General features: G+C 47.2%; 1 protein-coding gene and 1 long non-coding RNA gene across 5 annotated transcripts in view; one reads left to right on the top strand and one right to left on the bottom strand.

Moving 5' to 3' along the window:
• ME3 (malic enzyme 3) overlaps positions 1–19,944 on the bottom strand; it is a 219,955-nt gene extending 200,011 nt beyond the window's left edge. Inside the window, exons 1-2 of one of the 4 annotated variants that reach the window (XM_070364986.1) lie at positions 19,836–19,944; positions 19,131–19,328 (exon numbers count right to left, since the gene is read on the bottom strand). In XM_070364986.1, coding sequence (XP_070221087.1) covers positions 19,131–19,313 — 183 coding nt within the window. In that variant the 5' untranslated portion in view covers positions 19,314–19,328; positions 19,836–19,944. The other 3 variants (XM_070364987.1, XM_005903464.2, XM_070364985.1) reach the window with 3 other exon arrangements.
• The window catches only part of LOC138986203 (uncharacterized), a 79,679-nt gene continuing 77,532 nt past the window's right edge, over positions 19,226–21,372 (top strand). Inside the window, exon 1 of the long non-coding RNA XR_011463070.1 lies at positions 19,226–19,349. This is a non-coding gene — a long non-coding RNA (uncharacterized lncRNA). The remainder of the gene's footprint in view (positions 19,350–21,372) is intronic.

Genomic DNA, 21,372 nt, shown 5'->3' with positions numbered 1-21,372 from the left:
AGTTTATGTAGATACACAGAAAGTTTCCCCTAGGTTTTTTTGTTTTTTGTTTTAATATTGACAATAAACCTTAAGAGTCCTTTTGTTACTAAGGAGCTCAAGAAATTCTGGAAGGGACACAGTCTCCTCTTTCCTCAGCACCTCTCACACCTGTGTCCACTGGCCACCCCAGGCCGCCATCTCCCTCATGGGAATCAAACTCCTGATTCTCTAGTCTCCCTGACTCTGCCCTTGTCCCCTCTTTGGGGCCAAAGTGATCTGTCTGTAGCTCAAATCCCATTGCGTCCCTTTCCAGTGTTCCCCCTCATCTTGAGGACTAATGTTCAGCTCTTCCCCAGGCAAAAAGCAGCCCCGGACTCCGCCCCGCCCCCCGCCCCCCCGCCGCCCCCGCCGCCCCCCGCCCCCCCGCCCCCCCCGCCCCCGCCGCCCCCCGCCCCTGGGTCCGCCCCCACCCAGGCTGGCCCCGCCCCGGTCTGGCCCCGCCTTGCTATCCAGCCCCTCCCCTCCACACACCCCGCCCACCTCCGGATGCACCCACAGGTCCTCACATACCATGTAGTTCTGCTGTATGAGCTTGGAATGTCTTGTTCCCACTTGGTCCACCTAGGGAATCCCTGTATATCTTTTAGGTCTCAGCTCCAAGAAAAATAAGTAGTGACCTCAGCAGAGAGGTCAGAGCAAATTTTCTTTGTTTTACTTTATGCAACACATTATCTGTGAGATTCAATATAAGGATCCAAAGTCACCCACTTAGAGAAATGCCACCTTCTTTCTCCTCGCCAAGAGAAAAATTACTTGGACATTATTAATTAATTTGTTGTTGTTTAGTTGCTAAGTCATGTCTGACTCTTTGTGACTCCATGGACTGTAGCCCACCACGCTCCTCTGTCCATGGAATTCTCCAGGCAAGAATACTGGAATGGGTTGACATTCCCTTCTCCAGGGTATCTTCCCGACCCAGGGATGGAACCTGCATCTCCTGCATTGGCAGGGGGATTCTTTGCTACTGAGCGACCAGGGAATCTGTGGACATTGTTAATATCATACTTTTGATACAACATAAAACCTATTATACTGCATTTAATTTATGATCTTGCCAGTCTGTCTCTTCCTCTGAACTCTGAGAGCAAGGACCATGACTGACTGATTCATCTCTTTATTTTTTTTTGAACCCAACACAGTGCCTGGAACACAGTAGGCGCTCAGTAGATGTTTCTGTACAAACCAATGACTAGTCTCAAGAAATCTAGGTTGAGTCTTCTTGCTGCCCCCTTACCATCCAGGAGACCATGGACAACTCATTTAGGCTCTCTGGGTCCTGGTGTCTCCCCATAAAACAAAGACAGTAACACCTGCCTTGTGAGGATGCAAGAGGTGCCCAGTCAGGAAGCCCCCAGGGTAAACCACGAACACGCCACTTCCTGGCTGCTTTGAAGCAGGATGCAGAGGAAGGCCAGGAAGGAACTGAAATCAACAGGGGGGTGAGGGTGGCACAGCGGGAACATACAGACCGAGTCCAGGTGAATCTGAGGGCGGAGGACACAGGGGACAGGTCTCACCCATTCTACGTTCAAACGTGGTTCCCAATCCAGCCACCTGCCTCCTCTCCTCGTCTCCTATCTCTGCCTCCTCCCACAGCCCAGCCACCGCCACCTCGGGCTCCCACTGCTGCAGGGCCTGTGACTGGCTTTCTGCTTCCACTCTCGCCCCCTCCAGCCTGTTCTCCACACACAGCCAGAGATATCCCTCATGGATGTAAAGCTGATCACGCCGCTTCCTGGCTGTGTCCCGTGTTACAGAAGATGAAAGCCAGCCTGCATCCCCCAGACTCCAAGGTCCTGCACAGATCTGAGACCCTGAGCCGTTTGCACCCTGACTTGAGGCACACTGCTCAGCACACCCCTACTGGACTGCCTGTGGTCAGTTCCCAGAACCTGCCAGGCCAAGTCCTTCCTTGTCTCCGGCTCTACACATACTGTTCCTTCCACCCACAGCACTCTGGGCCTGGCCCCTCCGCCAGCTGGCCCCTCTGTCTCCTGGTCTTTTCTCAAATGTTACCTCCTAAGAGATGTTCCTTCACTGCTGGAGGGGGCCCTCAGTTATTCTCTCAGGCCATACCATGTTTGTTTCTTCTCTATCGTTAAAAACTATCTGGGCACTTTTTTTTACCTTTCTGTCTTTCTCACTAGACAATATATTCAATAAGAAGGAGGATCGTAGCTGTCACATTTACTTTCCTATTCCCAATACCTAAAGTAGGAAGTCAAGAAACACCTGGAGTTAACAGGCAAATTTGGCTAACAGGCAAATGAAGCAGGGCAAAGGCTAATAGAGTTTTACCAAGAGAACTCACTGATCATAGCAAACACCCTCTTCCAACAACACAAGAGAAGACTCTACACATGGACGTCACCAGATGGTCAACACTGAAATCAGACTGATTATATTCTTTGCAGCCAAAGATGCAGAAGCTCTATACAGTCAGCAAAAACAAGACCGGGAGCTGACTGTGGCTCAGATCATGAACTCCTTATTACCAAATTCAGACTGAAATTGAAGAAAGGAGGGAAAACCACTAGACCATTCAGGTATAACCTAAATCAAATCCCTTACAATTATACAGTGGAAGTGGGAAATAGATTTAAGAGACTAGATCTGATAGACAGTACCTGATGAACTATGGACGGAGGTTCATGACATTGTAGAGGAGACAGGGATCAAGACCATCCCCAAGAAGTAGAAATGCAAAAAAGAAAAATGGCTGTCTGAGGAGGCCTTACAAATAGCTGTGGAAAGAAGAGAAGTGAAAATCAAAGAAGAAAAGGAAAGATATACCCATTTGAATGCAGAGTTCCAAAGAATAGCAAGGAGAGATAAAGCCTTCCTCAGCGATCAGTACAAAGAAATAGAGGAAAACAATAGAATGGGAAAGACTAGAGATCTCTTCAAGAAAATTAGAGATAACAAGGGAATGTTTCATGCAAAGATGGGCTCAATAAAGGACAGAAATGGTATGGACCTAACAGAAGCAGAAGATATTAAGAAAAGGTGGTAAGAAAACACAGAAGAACTGTACAAAACAGATCTTCATGACCCAGATAATCAGGATGGTGTGATCACTCACCTAGAGCCAGACATTCTGGAATGTGAAGTCAAGTGGGCCTTAAGAAGCCTCACTATCAACAAAGTTAGTGGAGGTGATGGAATTCCAGTTGAGCTATTTCAAATCCTAACAGATGATGCTGTGAAAGTGCTACACTCAATATGTCAGCAAATTTAGAAAACTCAGCAGTGGCCACAGGACTGGAAAAGGTCAGTTTTCATTCCAATTTCAAAGAAAGGCAATGCCAAAGAATGTTCAAACTACCACACAATTCCACTTATCTCACACGCTAGTAAAGTAATGGTCAAGCCAGGCTTCAACATTATGTGAACCGTGAACTTCCAGATGTTCAAACTGGATTTAGAAAAGGCAGAGGAACCAGAGATCAAATTGACAACACCTGCTGGATCATTGAAAAAGCAAGAGAGTTCCAGAAAAACATCTATTTCTGCTTTATTGACTATGCCAAAGCCTTTGACTGTGTGGATCACAATAAACTGTGGAAAATTCTGAAAGAGATGGAAATACCAGACCACCTGACCTGCCTCTTGAGAGATCTGTATGCAGGTCAGGAAGCAACAGTTAGAACTGGACATGGAACAACAGACTGATTCCAAATAGGAAAAGGAGTACGTCAAGGCTGTCTATTGTCACCCTGCTTATTTAACTTCTATGCAGAGTACATCATGAGAAACACTGGGCTGGAAGAAGCACAAGCTGGAATCAAGATTGCCGGGAGAAATATCTATAACCTCAGATATGCAGATGACACCACCCTTATGGCAGAAAGTGAGGAAGAACTAAAGAGCCTCTTGATGAAAGTGAAAGAGGAGAGTGAAAAAGTTGGCTTAAAGCTCAACATTCAGAAAACTAAGATCATGGCATCCAATCCCATCACTTCATGGGAAATAGATGGGGAAACAGTGGAAACAGTGGCAGACTTTATTTTCTTGGGCTCCAAAATCACTGCAGATGGTGACTGCAGCCATGTAATTTAAAGACGCTTGCTCCTTGGAAGAAAAACTATGACCAAGCTAGGTAGCATATTCAAAAGCAGAGACATTACTTTGCCAACAAAGGTCCGTCTAGTTAAGGCTATGGTTTTTTCAGTAGTCATGTATGAATGTGAGAGTTGGACTACAAAGAAAGCTGAACACCAAACAATTGATGCTTTTGAACTATGGTGTTGGAGAAGACACTTGAGAGTCTCTTGGACAGCAAGGAGATCCAACCAGTCCATCCTAAAGGAGATCAGTCCTGAATATTCATTGGAAGGACTGATGCTGAAACTGAAACTCCAATACTTTGGTCACCTGATTTGAAAACTGATTCACTGGAAAAGACCCTGATGCTGGGAAAGATTGAGGGCAGGAGGAAAAGGGGATGACAGAGGATGAGATGGTTGGACGGCATCACCGACTTAATGGACATAAATTTGAGTAGGCTCTGGGAGTTGGTGATGGACAGGGAGGCCTGGTGTGCTGCAGTCCATGGGGTTGCAAAGAGTTGGACATGACTGAGCAACTGAATTGAACTGAACTGAACAATGCCTGGTAACTGGTAGGTGCTCAATAAACATTTGATGGTTGGATGAATGGACAGATGTATGGACACATGAACAGACAGATGGATGGACGGATGGTTGAATGGGGAGGCAGGAAAGGAAGTAAAGAAGAGATGAGATGCAGATCAGGAAGCAGGACTCTTTATAAGATATAAAGTCCGTTAGATTGGTAGCCCTAGACATCTTAGTGATACCATGAAGAGCCTCAGAATGTTTTGAATGGAAATCTGTAAGGGAGAAGAGGCCATGGAAACAGGAGGCAAAGTTTACCTTCTTCGTGTTTTTTTCTCTGCCTGCAAGTAATATATGGAAAGCACCTATAAGATCACTTGGCATGCGTGGCATTAGATACATGTTTTTTATTATTATTATTTCTAATATTATTATTCCAGCAGTTATGAGTCCCAAAGGAAGCAGCTGACTGTATGCAAGTGACTGGTCATAGAACACTCAACAGCTCAGCAAACGAAAAAGCCGCCATGGATGCTCAAGACACTGCAGTGTCACAGCCAAGGCTGGTTCCTGGGAGCTGAACCATCCCTGGCGGGGCAGGCCTTTCCCCCGGGCACCACGTGGCCAGCTGCCCACAGGCACACATGCCATCCTCTCACACAGGCAAGGCTAGGCACTGCCGAGGTTCCTCAAACACAAGGAGAAGCTACTGCCAGCTCCTGAAGTGTGAGAACAGGGGAAATCTTTCAGCTCTGATGGGTGAATTTCAAAGCCTGTTTCTAAAAATGGCTGTTAATAGGCTTTTCTTCACACCAACTCTCCCTATGCCTGCTTTATCAGGTGGCAACTGCATAGCTATTCACTGTCCTGTGGCCAGAGTGATTTCACCAGTCTAAAATAATAATAATAATAATAATTATGGGCTGGAAGAACCCCAAAATAAAAGAGATGAGAAGGGAGGGTCTGACATGAGCGTTGAGCTTTCTGTCAAATGGTTGGTGGACTGTCTTCATGATCATGTTACTGCAGAGAAAAATAGAAATCCCAAGACGAAGGTGGATGTCAGGAGCACGTCCACTCATTCGAGATGGACACACAGGAGTGACAGCAAGAGCCAGGGCAGCAGATGTTTAGGTCTGAGACATATGCTGTTTAACATGAAATCATCTCCTTTCTACAAGAGACTCAAAAGCACTGTGCTTAAGTTAATGGAGGCTGTATGTATGCTCAGTCACTCAACTGTGTCTGACTCTTTGCGACCCCATGGACTGTAGCCTGCCAGGCTCCTCTGTTCATGGCATTTTCCAGGCAAGAATATTGGAGTGGGTTGCCATTTCCTCCTCCAGGGCACCTTCCCAATCCTGGCATCGAACCTGGGTCTCCTCCACTGCAAGCAGATTCTTTACCATCTGAGCCACCAGGGGAACCCAAGTACTCAGAAATTATCACTAAAGACTCTACCTCACCTGTTTCTTCCCAGACTCACTCCTCTCTTCTTATGTCTCTGCCAAAATCAGATGTACCCACGCCCACGGAGAATGAGTTTGGATCTCCCAGTCTTCCCCTCTCCTTCTGGACTGGCTGCTCTAGAAGGGCAAGGACCAGGTCTAAACCCTATTAGGTCTGTGACTTCTGAGGCCCACATGGGGCTTCACACTATGCTAAAGGAATGGAGGAAATTTTTTACAGATCTGGGTCCACTAAGGATTAACTGGGCACTTACAGTGCACTTTACATACATTAATTTGCATAACTGATTTTTATCTAGAGTATATTATGAAGAAGGCATCGTGCTGGCCACACAGTGTTGATGAGGGGGTCCTGGCTCTGAGGACAACATTCAGGTGGAGACAGACATGCACTGCAAGTGTTTAATGAACCCGATATAGAAGGACTTCCCAGGTGGCTCAGTGGTAAAGAATCTGCCTGCCAATGCAGGGGACATGGCTTCGATCCCTGGGTTGGGAAGATCTCCTGGAGCAGGAAATGGCAACCCACTCCAGTATTTTCCCCTGGAAAATTCCATACACAGAGGAGCCTGGTGAACTACAGTCCATGGGGTCGCAAAGAGTTGGACATAGCTCACCATACACACACACACACACACACAATGTAGAAAAGAGCCAGGACTATATAAGCTAAATCTCAGAGAAGCGTGCAGGGTGAATGAGTCACTTGCATGGGTCATTATCAAGGAAAGCAGCAAGGCCGAGGTAGCCCGTGCCAGCTGAGCTGAAGTATGTCAAATATTTAATAAATGAACCCAATGGGAATGGTGCTCCCAGGGGCTGAACAACACAAAAGTGAGGGAAAGAGCAAAATCAAAAGGCACGTCCACAGTCCCTGGAGATGTATCATTAACTCTACTTGTAGAATTAGAGGTTTCATAAAATGATTTCTCTCTCTGAAAATGGGGCCCCTCATAAAGTATGGGTCTACTGCTCAATTTCTTCACATTCAACCACAAAAGGTGGCTCTTCTCAGGGAAAAAGTCTTCTCTCACCTGCTTTGATCTAGACAGCTTCTCCTCCACCACCTTCATCTGCCAACTCCTCCTCTTCATAATGTCAGTTCTGGCAGTGCAGCCAGAGAAGCATTCACACCCCTCTCCCCAGCTCCCACAGCACTAGTACAGATGCTTCTCATCACACCGACCTTCTGAACTGAAACTGTCTGCTTACAAACTGCTGCCTACTTCCACCCCTCTTACACATAGCTCCCTGAAGGCAAGTGTGTTCACCACTGAGGTTCCCCTGCCTAAAATACAATAGGGTCTCAGCAAATCTTTAATGAATAAATTTAATAAATAAACAAATGAGTTGTGGGAGAATTACACAAATTTAGAGGGTGACAAGAAGGCATCCAGCGATCTTTCAAATTCCCTCTGATATTCTGATTCTGACAGAGCCAGTAGGTATGAGCATAGCCCATCAGAGGGCCACAGCAGGGAATGCCTCGCCAACCGGCTTAGTTGAGTCAATGCTATGGTTTTTCCAGTAGTCATGTATGGATGCAAGAGTTGGACCATAAAGAAGACTAAGCATGCAAGAATTGATGCTTTCAAACTGTGGTGTTAGAGAAGACTCTTGAGAGTCGCTTGGACTGCAAGGAGATCCAACCAGTCAATCCTAAAGGAAATCAGTCCTGAATGTTCACTGGAAGGACTGATGCTGAAGCTGAAACTCCAATACTTTGGCCACCTGATACAAAGAGCTGACTCACTGAAAAAGGCCTTGATGCTGGGAAAGATTGAAGGTGGGAGGAGAAGGGTGCAGCATAGAATGATGGTTAGCATCACTGTCTCAATGGACATGAATTTGAGCAGACTCCAGGAGACAGTGAAGGACAGAGGAGCCTGGTAGGCTGCTATCCATGGGGTCACAAAGAGTCAGATGCAACTTAGCGACTAAATAACAACAACAAAATTAAACGAGTCAATACAAACCCTGGCACAATGTATATCCAAAAAATCCTGGCTCTTATCATTATGACTTGGGTTCCTTCCACAAGGCATTCTACTATTGAAAGAAATTCAGTATAATCTTGGTTGGAATCTTCAACACTCCCTTCAGAAGCCAGAGAAAGAAGGGGTGGGAACCGTCTACTGTGAATGAAGACCAGCGCCACTGAAGTCGTGAGGGAACTCAGCAGCCTTTGCCTCATGGGAAAAGTCACTGCACAGCTCAACAACCCAGAGGATGCTGCCTTGTACGGATGCTGGCTCCTCCTACTGTTTCCTGAAAGACCAAAGCAAACTACAGGATCCAGTAGGGTCTGCCTCCTCCAGAGCTCCACACCACAGGGGAATGTGTTCCAGGACCATTGTGCTACGGGCTTTGTAGACTGCTCCCAAACAATGATACAGAATCCAGACAAAACGCTTTCAAAAAAAAAAAATAATATTCTCAAGTTGCTAATCATTCAACTCTATCCCCTCCGGTCCTTCTGGCTTTCAATATCACTTTTAAAAGCAACTGCAGCTTTGATTTTCTCTTTTTCAACTTCCTCAAAAGCTGATGATCTTTCCACCAAAACTCCCTCTCCTCAAATGACTTGAGTACATTTTACTTCTACTGTGTCCTTTTGGTAGGAACTCTGTTTTCACCAGGCTGCCAGGCAACCATTTGGGTACAGAATGAATGCATGCTTTTAACCGCTGACCCTGGCACCCCCAATCATAGACTATCCCTCAGATTTTCATCACACAGTCATAGAGCATCTTTTGTGCTCTGCATCAGAGAGGCAGTGGGCCACCACCCCAAAGGATTTCCCAATGTACTTTCTACACATCAAAGTGAAGGTCTGGAAGTTGACTATAACCACGTCTTTGCAAACAAAAGTGCTGAACACCAGTGACCCCTCTGCAATAGCCACGAGAATCAAAAGGCCTCCCCACAGTCCCTCACTATAAGACTGGCATTTGGAAAGAAGAGAATAGATGATGAAAGAAATCTTTGGTAGAAATGACACAAATGCAAACTAAAATAAAGCCATAGTCCCCAGAGTCTCCAAAGGCCCATGCAGATCAAGAGACATTAGAAACAGAGGCTCGAGATGAGCCCTGTGGAGCCCTCCACAGAAACTCTATATGGAGTTCAGATTTAGACTGACTTTGATGCCATTTGGTCCATGTCTGAGCCAGACAACATGTATTTCTGTGTGGGATCTGCCCCCCAGTGCCGCTGCTTACAGACTCTAGTACTGTTGTTTATGACTGTTTTTAGAACAGGTGGCAGGTTCTCCGTTAACATTTACTACATGAATCTAAACATATTGCCTCTAGAAGATAACTGATTATACATGCAAGCAAATCTTGAAATAGGACCACTTGGGAGGGATTTCTGGGCTTCCCTGGTGGCTCAGATGGTAAAGAATCTGCCTGCAACGCAGGAGACCCGGATTCAATCCCTGGGTCGGAAAGATCCTCTTGAGAAGTGAATGGCAACCCACTCCAGTATTCTTGCCTGGAGCATTCCATAGACAGAGGAGACTGACAGACTACAGTCCATGGGGTCGCAAAGAGTCAGACATGACTGAATGACTAACACACACACACACACACACACACACACAGATTTTATAGGATTAGAATGCCACCCTTGTGTTACAGATAGGTCAACTTCCAAAAGTTGGTCCAAATGTTATTTACTTGGCTCTAGAAACTCAATTTCCAACAGAAACTGTGCCTAAAATTGAAAAGACAATGGACCATTAAAGAAAATTATATATAGAGGAAATAAATCTCCCATAATTCCATTGCCCTAACATGATCATTTTTACACATTTAGTTTCAAGTCTTTTTACAGAGCTACCTCTTTTTACAGTAATGCACATGGATATAGATTCCATTTAGTATTTTGCATTAAGCATTCATAAACATAAGTCAATACTTCTGAAATCTTCACAATGATCAAATGCTAATCTAAATCATAATATACTATCTTTGGAGGACAATTCAACTATTTATAACAACGCATTTATAAGAAAAGACTTTCTGAGCATTAGTTTTTCAGGAGTAGCAAACCTTCTCCCTGAGCTTCTGGCACGCCATCCCACACTTCCTTGACTTCCTGACCCCTGAGGTACACAGCAGGTCCTGGAATGATGTCTTAGTCCATCTGGGATGCTGCAACACCACAGACAGAGTGGCTTTGTTGTTGTTGTTCAGTCACTAAGTCATGTGCGACTCTTTTCACACCAGGCTTCTCTGTCCATCACCATCTCCCAGAGTTTGCTCAAACTCACGTCCGTTGAGTCAGTGATGCCATTCAATCATCTCATCCTCTGTCACCCCCTTCTCCTCCTCAATCTTTCCCAGCATCAGGTCTTTTCCAATGAATCAGCTCTTCGCATCAGGTGGCCAAAGTACTAGAGCTTCAGCATCAGTGGGGCCCCAGGGCAGCCAACGGCAGCGGTGAGGCTGGGGTGCCCTCCAGTCCTGGGCGTCTTCCAACACCAGCTCCAGCCTTCCCCGTATCCCCTGCCCAGCCACTCCAGCAGGGCCTTTGTCTCAACCCCTAGCCTCATGTTGACTGACACCCAATGGCCAGTGAAGGTTTAAACACTCAATGGGGATCAGCAGTGGGACAGCCAGGCATGTCATCCAGCTATGCTGAGTGGCCGAAGGGCATGTCCCTGCTGGTTAGGGCCTGACAAAACCTGGTCCACTGCAGAAGGGAATGGCAAACCACTTCAGGATTCTTGCCTTGAGAACTCCATGAACAGTATGAAAATGGTGGCTTACACAACAGAAATTTACTTCTCACAGTAAAGACTAAGTCTAAGACCAAGGTATAGCTGATTCAGTTCCTGCTAAGGACCATCTTCCTGGCTTGCAGATGGCCATTTTCTTGCTTTATTTTCACATGGCAGAAAGGGAGAAGGGGTTCCCTCCTGTTTCTTTGATAAAAGCACTAAGCCCATCATGAGGGTGCCACTCTTGTGATCTAATTACCTCCCAAAGGCCCCACCATCAAACACCATCGCATTTAGGGGTAAGGTTTCACCCTGTGGATGGGAGGGGTGGGGGTCCATAACATGGTAAGCCTTGTCTTCAGCAGGGAGGCTGCAGCATGGGGGGCTCAGAGAAGTTTAGAGCAGAGACGGGGGCTTCCAGGGTGGGAGCTGTAGGAAGCTGGAGATGCTGACTGAAGCTGGGTTTTCCTATCTCTGGGCTACTCCCTACACATCCTGTTTTTTTTTTTTTAGGGTGGGTCTCAAGAATGTCTCCATCCATCTCTGGTTTCAAGACACCACCTGTGTCTCCTAAACAGTTTCTTTTTTTCCCAGGCTTGGTTTAATGCTGGTGAACCTGGAAATAACAAAGGGTGAACATGTTGTTGTGCTTCCCCAGTCTTCATGGTAAGTGGACCTCTAGGTACACTAAGGGTTGATGTCAGACTAACCTACATTCCAGATGCAGGTGAACTTGGGCATATACACCCCACAGAGAGGGGCACTGGGGAGGAAAAGCACCAGAGGAAAAGAAGGGGGGCTTTGGCGAGGAGGAGGGGAAGGAAGGGATGAAAGGAAGGAGCCTCAGCAGACGCCTCCCTGAATGATCCACTCATCCAATAACCCTTCACTGGGTAACAAACACTGGACCAAGAACTGTTCTAAGTACCTTGGATACATCGATGAATGAATAAGACAAAAATCTCTGTCTAAACAGAGCTTAGTAGGGATATACAAATGATAAACAAGAGACATGATAAGAAAATTAAACAGTATCTTTGTGACCGCATGGACTGTAGCCCACCAGGCTCCTCTGTCTATGGGATTCTCCAGGCAAGAAAACTGGAGTGAGTAGCCATTCCCTTCGCCAGGCGATCTTTCCAACCCAGGGATCAAACCCAAGTCTCCAGCATAGCAGGCAGATGCTTTACCATCTGAGCCACCAGGGCAGCCAAATAATATGTTAGGAAGGATCAAATACTATGCAGGAAAAGTAGATCATGTGAAGGGGACCAAGAAAGTTGAAAGGACTGTTTACAGCTTCCCATGGGGTGGTCTGAGTAGGTCTCACTGAGAAAGTGAGAAGCCTTGAAGAAGGTGAGGGAGTTAACCATGTGGCTATGCAGGAGCTGTGTGTTCTAGAAGAGGAATAACCAGGGCAAAGAGCCCAAGTAGGACCATGCTTGGAGTATCTGAGGTCTGCTTGATTTGGGCAGTGAGACTGAGAAGTAGGAGAAGAGGTCAGAGAGGGTCAAATCACGCAGGACATGGTAAGAACTTTGCTTCTGCAGAGTTTTGAGTAGAGGAGTGATGTGATCAAACTTTGTTTTAAAAGGATCACACTGGCTATTGTGGGGAAGATAAACAAAAGAAACAGAACGATACCAGCTAGGGTATCCTCAGACACGCAGATGACACCACCCTTATGGCAGAAAGTGAAGAACTAAAGAGCCTCTTGATGAAAGTGAAACAGGAGAGTAAAAAAGTTGGCTTAAAACTCAACATTCAGAAAACTAAGATCATGGCATCCGATCCCAACATTTCATGGCAAATAGATGGGGAAACAATGGAAACCGTGAGAGACTTTAGTTTTGGGGGCTCCAAAGTCACTGCAGATGGTGACTGCAGCCATGAAATTAAGACGCTTCCTCCTTGGAAGAAAAGCTATGACTAATCTAGACAGCATGTTAAAAAGCAGAGACATTACTTTGCCAACAAAAGTCCATCTAGTCAAGGCTATGGTTTTTCCAGTAGTCATGTATAGATGTGAGAGTTGGGCTATAAAGAAAGCTGAGCACCGAAGAATTGATGCTTTTGAACTGTGGTGTTGGAGAAGACTTTTGAGAGTCCTTTGGACTGCAAGGAGATCCAACCAGTCCATCCTAAAGGAAATCAGTCCTGAATATTCATTGGAAGGACTGATGCTGAAGCTGAAACTCCAATACTTTGGCCACCTAATACGAAGAATTGACTCATTGGAAAAGACCCTGATGCTGGGAAAGATTGAAGGAGGGGGGAGAAGGGGATGACAGAGGATGAGATGGTTGGCTGGCATCACTGATGCGATGGACGTGAGTTTGAGTAGGCTCCAGGAGCTGGTGATGGACAGGGAGGCCTGGTGTGCTGTAGTCAATGGGGTCACAAACAGTCAAACACGACTGAGCGACTGAACTGATTGAACTGAAGCAGCTAGGGAGCGCTGTAATCATCCAGCAGAGAAATGGCAGCGCCTTAGGTCGGTGGGGGACCCGTGGTGAGAGCAGAGGCTGGATTCCAGATGTGGTCTGGAGACAGAGCAGTGGGACTACCTGGTGAATTGGACATGGGGTCCGAAAGAGAGTGGCCAGGGACTTGTGCAAGGTTTTAGCCTCTCAAACTGTGGTTAACAGACACAGAGAAGGAGATTGAAAGGAGTAGGACTACAAGTTGGAAACCTATGAGAAGGCTTCTGCCTAATCTAGACACAAGATGATGAAGGTATGAACAAGGCTGCTTGTAGAGGAGATGTAGAGAAACATGGATTTTAAAGGCTGGGATAAAACTGTTAGTAAATCAAGTTAAAATTTCAGATAAGCATTTTGTAGCCCTTTCCCTAATATCCATTCATTCTTTCCTTACTGGTATAGAATCTTTAGCAGGATATATGGGTGCCCAGCTAAAGATTAGTTTCCCTGGTTCTCCTGCAGCTATGACCAACTCTGACCAATTGGATGTGAATGAAAGTGATATTTGCAACGTCCAAATTCCACTAATTCCCTGCACACTTGCTTCTGTATAGAATAAATGGTAGAGACGAGAGCAACCATCCCGGACGATGAAATGGAAGATACACACTGAGGATGGCTGAGCAACCAACTCAAGCCACACATCAACGTGCTCATCGTTGCCTACCCAGGCTTGTTTATGAGAGAAACATGCTTTTATCTTGTTTAAGCCTCTGAGTCAGGGGTTTGCTTTGTAAAAGTTGCCTAACTTTTAGCCTAATGAATGTAAGTTCTTTTAGCTGTTTCAAGCACAAAGCCCTAACACCAAATGTTATCAATCCCAGGAAGCCAGGACAGTATTTGACGGGGAAGGATTTCATTCCAACCCGCCTCTGCTCATTTGTTCTTAAAATATCTGAACAGGGCTTGAGCTTCAATGCCCTGAGTCACTCTGCACAGGAGGCACATGTCCAGAACAAACTGCTGCTCATGGAACTGATGTTTACTGAATAATGCATTGCTTCTTTATTGAAGAAGCCCAACCCAACATCACATCAGAAGCAGAGGTCTCAAGAAGACATATTATGTCATCTGCCTCTGGAACAGAAAACAGCATCTCCAAGAAACCTCAAATTCTCCATACAACCCAGTCATCACCTCCTGATTGATCAATGAGCCAAGCGTGTGATGACAGACTCCCCCCAACCCAAAGGAGGCAAAATCAAGTTCTAAACTGGCACGGAACAAAAACATCCTTCAGTCAAAGGCAAAGCCTAACTGTGTGGGAGTCTAAGAAGTCACCACTGCATACAGCAGGGATGGAGCTGAAACCTGTGCACCCAGCACCGCAGCCCAGCCCCCCAGGGCTTCCATGCCCACTAATCTAAATGCATGTAGTCCATGTGGGAAGATGGTCCCCATGCCCCGCAATTTGAAGGGCCCACTGCATGAAATACACTGGGCCATTATCAGTGACTGGACCAAGCACCCTTCATTCATTCTTTCCCTGATCATCAAGCTCAAGAGATAAAAAAAAAAAAAAAAAAATGCAGAGAATCAACAGTTGACTCCCCTTCCCACCATGGCTATGGAGCATTCCATTAGATGGGTATACTGTAAATTGCTGAGCCATTCACTGGTTAATGCACATCTGGGTTGTTTCCAGACTTGGGCTATCGTTCGTAAAGCTACTATAAGCAAACAAAAAGGAAAAACTGCAGAGAAGCAGGTGAAGGCTCAGTGGAAGCACATGACAAAAATTATTGCTGGCACATGGGTCAAAGGAGGGGGTTGACCCAGCCTGGGAAATATCACACCCCTGCAGTGAAATGCCCTGAAGTCTGGGAAGATCAAGATCAAGTAGGTGGATTTCCTCCCAACGGGCTACTTGTAAACATGTCTCCAGGCAACGAGAACATTGGGCTAACTGTAAAGCCGTGACATTAAGGCTCGTAAAGTTGAGAGGAAAGGGGTTAGAACTTGATTGAGATCGTCCAAAGAGCAAATATTTATTGAGCATGTCAAGTCAGATGTAGAGAGTATCGTGTGACAAGACAGTCTCTGTCCTCATGGTGCTCGGGGTCTAGGGTGGAAGTCACACCACCAGCCATGACAGCAGGCAGCACTCAGCACCCAAAGGAAACACACACGGCATGAGAAGACAAATGGGCGGGGACTCGAATCTAGTGTGGGGCGTGGGGACAGCACAGCCCTTCCCAAGAGGCCAGAGGTAAGCGGAGGCGGCAGTGCTGCGGGGGCTCACTTGCCACGTGAATAGGACGGAGGTGATTCCACCTATGAAGACAGCCTATAAAATGGGGTTGATCATTTCCTGTTTCATGTAGGTAAAATATTGCTGATATTCTGTAATGTGTAATCAAAGATTCACTCTGTTGCCACAATCATCTATATGGAGAACAGAAGAAGTCACTATGTAAATTTTAGAAGAAAGGCACAATATCGTTGTCTTCAAAAAGGAAATAGAAATTTTGGTGAATCAGAAGATCTAGACCCCTGTAGGGAACTCAGAATCACCTAGTTCCAATTGTTCTCATCATGAACATGTCTAAGTCAGTCAAAACCAATGTGAATGAGAACCGTCATTGTGATTCAGCGAACTGAAAATCAGACGGTGGGCATCTTCTGCCCACCTCTGCAACCACTGACAATCTCTGTGGCTTCCTTTCAAGTGAGAAATTGCATGGCTTTCTCACCCTGTCTCTTCATCTGAAAATAAGAGGCTGGATGAAAACAACAGTCTTTATAACAGTTGTCATTTTAAAATGACAGTCCACAGTGAAAGTTGGCATTTCACATGGTGACTTGGTATAATACTTTTATTTATTAAATTTGAATGCATTTACTACTTCTGAATTCTATTGTAACCCATGTCTTTGAACTTAAAAAAAAAAAAAAGCTGGTTAGATCCACAAGATAATTCCATGTCTCATAGGTTGCGACTGGAAGTTTGAACAATTTCAGGCTAGGTCATAGCTAAGGGACTTTCCCACCCTGATTCTGGAACTTGTAAAAATGATCATCTAATATTTAGTTAGCCTTACAGTTTTCCAAAATGATTTCACAGGACTCCCCCGGGATCCTCATAGCAGTGGTGTGACATGGGCAGAGGGTCTAATGTGAGTCATCACAGATCACAGGGCGAGATTACAACAGCGCTGGGGCCAGACCCTGTGACTGCACAATGGCAGTGATGCCCGCCCTGTTCAGTAGCTCTTCTCTAGGAGAATTCCATCTCCTGATGACCCCCTTCCCTCAAGCTTCAACTTAAATGCCTCACCCACAAAGCAGGAGGCAAAACCAGTGCACATGTTCCAAGAACGTAATGTTAGTCTTCATGGTCACGCCCTTGTTACAGCCTTCAGGAACTGCCCAGTGCCAGCCACAAACGCAGGAAACTTGGTCCCTGCCCTGGAGGAGCTCTGAGTCTAGCAGAAAAGAAATCCACCCACAGGACTGCCCATTAAGGATGTCTCCCTTTCGAAGCCACCCTTTTCTTGTTTTCTTAGTGATAACCTCATTGGTTCTGTTGAACTCAGCAAGTCTCCCCATCTGGCTGCTGGAAAGTGTCAAGCTTTCAAGCCTTCCCTGGAGACTGCCCGAGCACTGGACATCAGCAGGGCAGCGAGAGGATGGCACCCCAGGAGGAAGTGGGGGCAGTGGCCAGGCAGTGTTGCTTCCTCCGCTGTCTCCCTTCCCTCCCCAAGGGCAAATGGGGGGGGCCACAGGCTCTCTCAGCATCACCCCAGATACTCAGCCCAGACTAGCACCAGCTGACTTCAAGGATATACAAAAACTCTAACTTCATGAAAAGGTCAGGTCCCTAGATTTATGAATAATGTCCCATTTATCCTACTTAGGAGGAAAAAAAAATTATACCAGGGACAAAGGACAAGGGCAAGAATGCTTTCAGGAAACCATAAACCTAAGGCTAAAAAAAAAAAGACATTCAAGTCCTCCTTTCATTTTTTTTAAAACTATTCATAAAAATTCAGTGCTAATTCGAATATGCTAGTCCTTCTAAAGCTATTATTGTTAAAACAATCAGAGTCAGTAGTGGGAATTTATTATTTTGCTTTCCAGCATCTACCCTTCCTCCCTCTGATGACAATACACAGATTTACTTGGGGTGGGGTGGGGACACTTCCCCTTTATTCTAAACCGGCTGCTATGGGTACCCCTAACTTGAACTCCATCTTTAAATTCAGGGGTGAACGCTGACTGACTTAAGTCATAGTGGTCAGTTTGAGAGTAGAAGGGAGTCCAATTAGAGTCCATGGGACAGAAAGACTCCTTTCCTGAGCCTTCAGAGAAAGTGTCCTTTCTCTTCTACAGGCACCAGAAGTGAGTGCCTTTCAATCTCTGGATGGTGAGATGTGAGAACAGGAGACGGGGGCCTGTGGCAGCAATGGGGTGAGAGACTCTCCAGGATGGAATCTGAAGATGCAGCTGACAACGCAAGAGCCGAGCAGGCAGCCGGAGAACCTGCATCTGTAAGGATGTGATCCGGACTGCTGAGTCAAAGTTGCCTGCAGTGCTTTCTTCCTCTGGACATTTAGTTACAGAAGGCCTTTATTCGCTAGGCTAGTTTGAGTTTCCTAACACCTGCCAACAAAGTTGTAATTCGTAAAACACCTTACCTATTCCAAAGTAGTAATACACAAAGGATTTAGGGTTTCTTGGAGGTGGCGGGGAGCAGGGATCATAGTGTGATGGGTGGAGGTTGAGAGAGAAATTTTCTTTCTTAGCTTCTTCTATTAATTCTGCAGGAAACAATACTTAGCATCTAGATAATTGTTCCTATTTCTCAAAAACACCTTTTCCACAACTATTTCCTCACTTGAATTTCACAATCCTGATTCAAGGAAATTGTGAAGAATTTTATCTTGCAGTAACTGCTTCTTTACCAAGCACTTTATATACTGTCAAAATCAAATTCAGTAATTCATCTGATTGTCACAATAGCTGAATGTGGTAGGGATGGTGGGTCTGTCATAACATCCACTTTAAGCAGGAGAAAGTGGAACCTCAGAGAAATCAAATGAGAGGCCCAAGTTAATATGAGACGGTGTTAGGAGACAGCCCTTAAACCCAGGTTTCTCGATTTTAACACCAATGATACTAAACTCCACTCCCAGAAGCAAATGTGTGTGCTCTTAAGCACCGTGTCAGCAGTGGGCTGAATTTGACCCAAGCACCGGAGATCCAGACCCAGATTTCAGTGGCAGAGTCAGAGCTAACCAGCTGACGACCTTGTCAAGTTTCTTTTGTCTTGTTTTCTCATTTGTAAAGGGAAAGGTTTGAATTTGGATCTCTGAGGCCTTTTCAAGGTCTGAATGTTCCATAATTCTAGACTTTCTTGTCCCGGCTCAAATTAAAAATTTTCTTCTCAGAATAATGAGAACCTTAGCTGATATTTGTTCTCATTGCGTGTCAGGAATTGTGCTAAGAACGCTATCTCTGTTTTCTCTTTAAATCTCACAACACTCCCGACCCAAATGTTTCGCTTTTACAGATAAGGAAACCTGGACAGCCAGGTTCAATGAACTGCCCCAAATTAACAGAATCAGCAAGCATCAAGGCGAGATCTGACTCCAGGTCCGAATGGTTAAGAGGATCTCAACCCAGTCTATATTTGTTCGTGAAGAAATCAGGCTCCCGCATTATTGGTGACCTCTTTCCAAGCAGAAGAGGGGCGCTAAAAAGCCAAACCGAGTCACACCAAGCTTCCCCTGGAAGGGCGTCTGGGAGGATCCTCCCGGGGCCCCGGGGGCGGGGCGCCCATCCCGCCAGCCCCGGGAGAGCGGCTTGGGCCCTCCTACCCTCTCCCGGTTACCTTGTTGAGATGCGGGTTCCTGGTGACATCGTACCCCCGCTTCTTCAGCGGCACGGGGCGCGCCGGGCGGGCCTTGGAGTGGCAGCCTCGGGCGGGCGCGGGAGGCGCCCAGCTCCGGACAGCTCCGCAGGCCCGGCCGGGCCGGAGAGTCAGCCGCGCGCCGGTGCCCAGCGCGGCGCCCATGGTCCTGGCGCAGACCTGGCACGGGGAGACACCAAGGTCAGGGGGGCTTTCGGGCCAGCCAGGACCCGCGCGCGCCGGGGACGTGTGCGCGGGGAGAGGGCGGGGGTCCCGCAGGCGCTCAGGCGCCCCGCCTCCCCCGCGGCCACCCGCGCGGCTCTCGCGGCTGGGCGGCGGGATTCAGGCCTGGGCGAGCCGGACCGAAGCGAAAGCAAGCTCAGGAAGCAGATACGGTGCGGGCGGCAGCCCGCGCCTCGCCCGCCTCCATCCCCGCAGAGAAGCAGCTGCGACTGCGCGGCGAGGGGGTTTCCAAACCTCCGAGTCCGCTCGATGGCGCGCCTCGGTCTCCCCAGCTTCTCCAGCCCACCTGTGCTGAGCCGGGAGCCGCTGTCTATGCGGCCCGGCTGCGGGGCAGGCGGGGCGAGACGCTGCGGGGCCGTTATTCCCCTCCTGCCAATGGCTGGACCGCGCCCGCGGCCTCGAGAGCGCGGAAGCGGGTGCGCCCTGCAAGACGAGTCTGCAAACCTCTGCGCGCCGTGCGGGGCTTCCCCGGGGGCGCTGCACAGCCGCGTGCGCGTGCCTCCGCGCTGATTATAAAGGAAGCTCAGGATGCGCTGCGAGCCGCTGTCTCTTGACAAGGCGAGCGCACAAAGCGGGCTCAGCGTTTAGGTATCAGTGGACCTGCTTAATAGCTCCAACATTTGGTGCAGGAGGCCCTTGGCTTCCCCGGCAAGGAGTTAAAACCCTCAGGCACCCAGCTCTGCGCTGCATTGGGCTGCCAAGTATATAGCCATTAGCCTCACGTGGCACTATACCTTTAAACAAGCTACTTTAAATGGAATAATATTTAAACTCTAGTTCCTTAGGCGCACTAGCCACGTGTCACGAGCTCAAGAGCCACCTGTCCATAGTAGCTTTGGGCCTCACAGAGGAGCCTGGCAGGCTACAGTCCGTGGGGTCGCAGAATCTGACACGACCGGGGGACTCAGCACAGCACAGCACAGATACGGAACATTTCCATCTTTGTAGAAAGTTCTAGCGGACAGCGCTAATACAAGGTCACCAGTTACTAAGACATGAATTGTTGGGAGCAGATAAGAACCTTGGGCGTCTATCACAGTCCTGAATTAATGGTAGATGTTTTTCACACAGTAACCAGCAAACCCCTCTTTAACACGAACTTTTCAGTGGGTGCGGAGTAAAACCCAGACTCTCTTTGGTGCTCACATGTTATCCTGTAGTTAACCTGGCTGCTGCGACTTCCTCATTCTACTTGGGTCTCCCTGGCACTGAGCTCTAGCCACACAGACTCCTCCCTGTATTTCTGCCCCCGGCCGGCTCCCTCACACCTCAGGGCCTTTGCACTTGCTGAGAGCGTGGAATGCTCCTGCTCTCAAGTCTCTGCTAAATTTTCAACTGGAACACCTTTCCTCTACTCCATCCAGTGTCAGCCTCCATTAGGGACTATGGTCATGAAGGAGATTTTCCTTTCTTAAAACTTAACACAGCCAGTAATTAGCTTGTTTTTCTAATTGTTTATTGCCTGTCTTCCCTTATAATGTAAGCATCATGGGGAAAGGCTCTTTGGCTGTAAACCCCTGTATCCTCACTTCTAGCTCAGTGCCTGGTACATTAGCTGTTGTTGTTTAATCACTTAAGTCATGTCTTACTCTTGCCACCCTATGGACTGCAGCCTTCCAGGCTCCTCTGTCCATGGGATTCCCCAGGCAAGAATACTGGAGTGGGCTGTCATTTTCTTCTCCAGGAGATCTTCCAACCCAGGAGTGGAACCCACATCTCCTGTTTGGCAGGCAGAAGACGCCTGGTAAGCCTGGGAAGATGCCAGTACCTGGGAAGCCGCCTGGTACATAGTTGCATAAGAAATAGCTGTTGGGTGACGGAATAGAAGTGGCAGTCACTTTCATGGACTGTGAACCCTCAGAATGATGGACAGGCGGCCTGTCCTCTACACTCCCCTTCAAGCCTTCCATGTAAGCAGCCTTCAGAATCTGCGCTCTGACTCTGTTCTGAGTACCAAATAGATATCTTAGGACTCTGGGCT

Source organism: Bos mutus, chromosome 29 (genome assembly GCF_027580195.1).
Source record: "Bos mutus isolate GX-2022 chromosome 29, NWIPB_WYAK_1.1, whole genome shotgun sequence".
Taxonomy (NCBI): Eukaryota; Metazoa; Chordata; class Mammalia; order Artiodactyla; family Bovidae; genus Bos; species Bos mutus.
The sequence above is the reverse complement of the archived record's forward strand: the minus strand, read 5'-3'. Positions and strand labels throughout refer to the sequence as shown.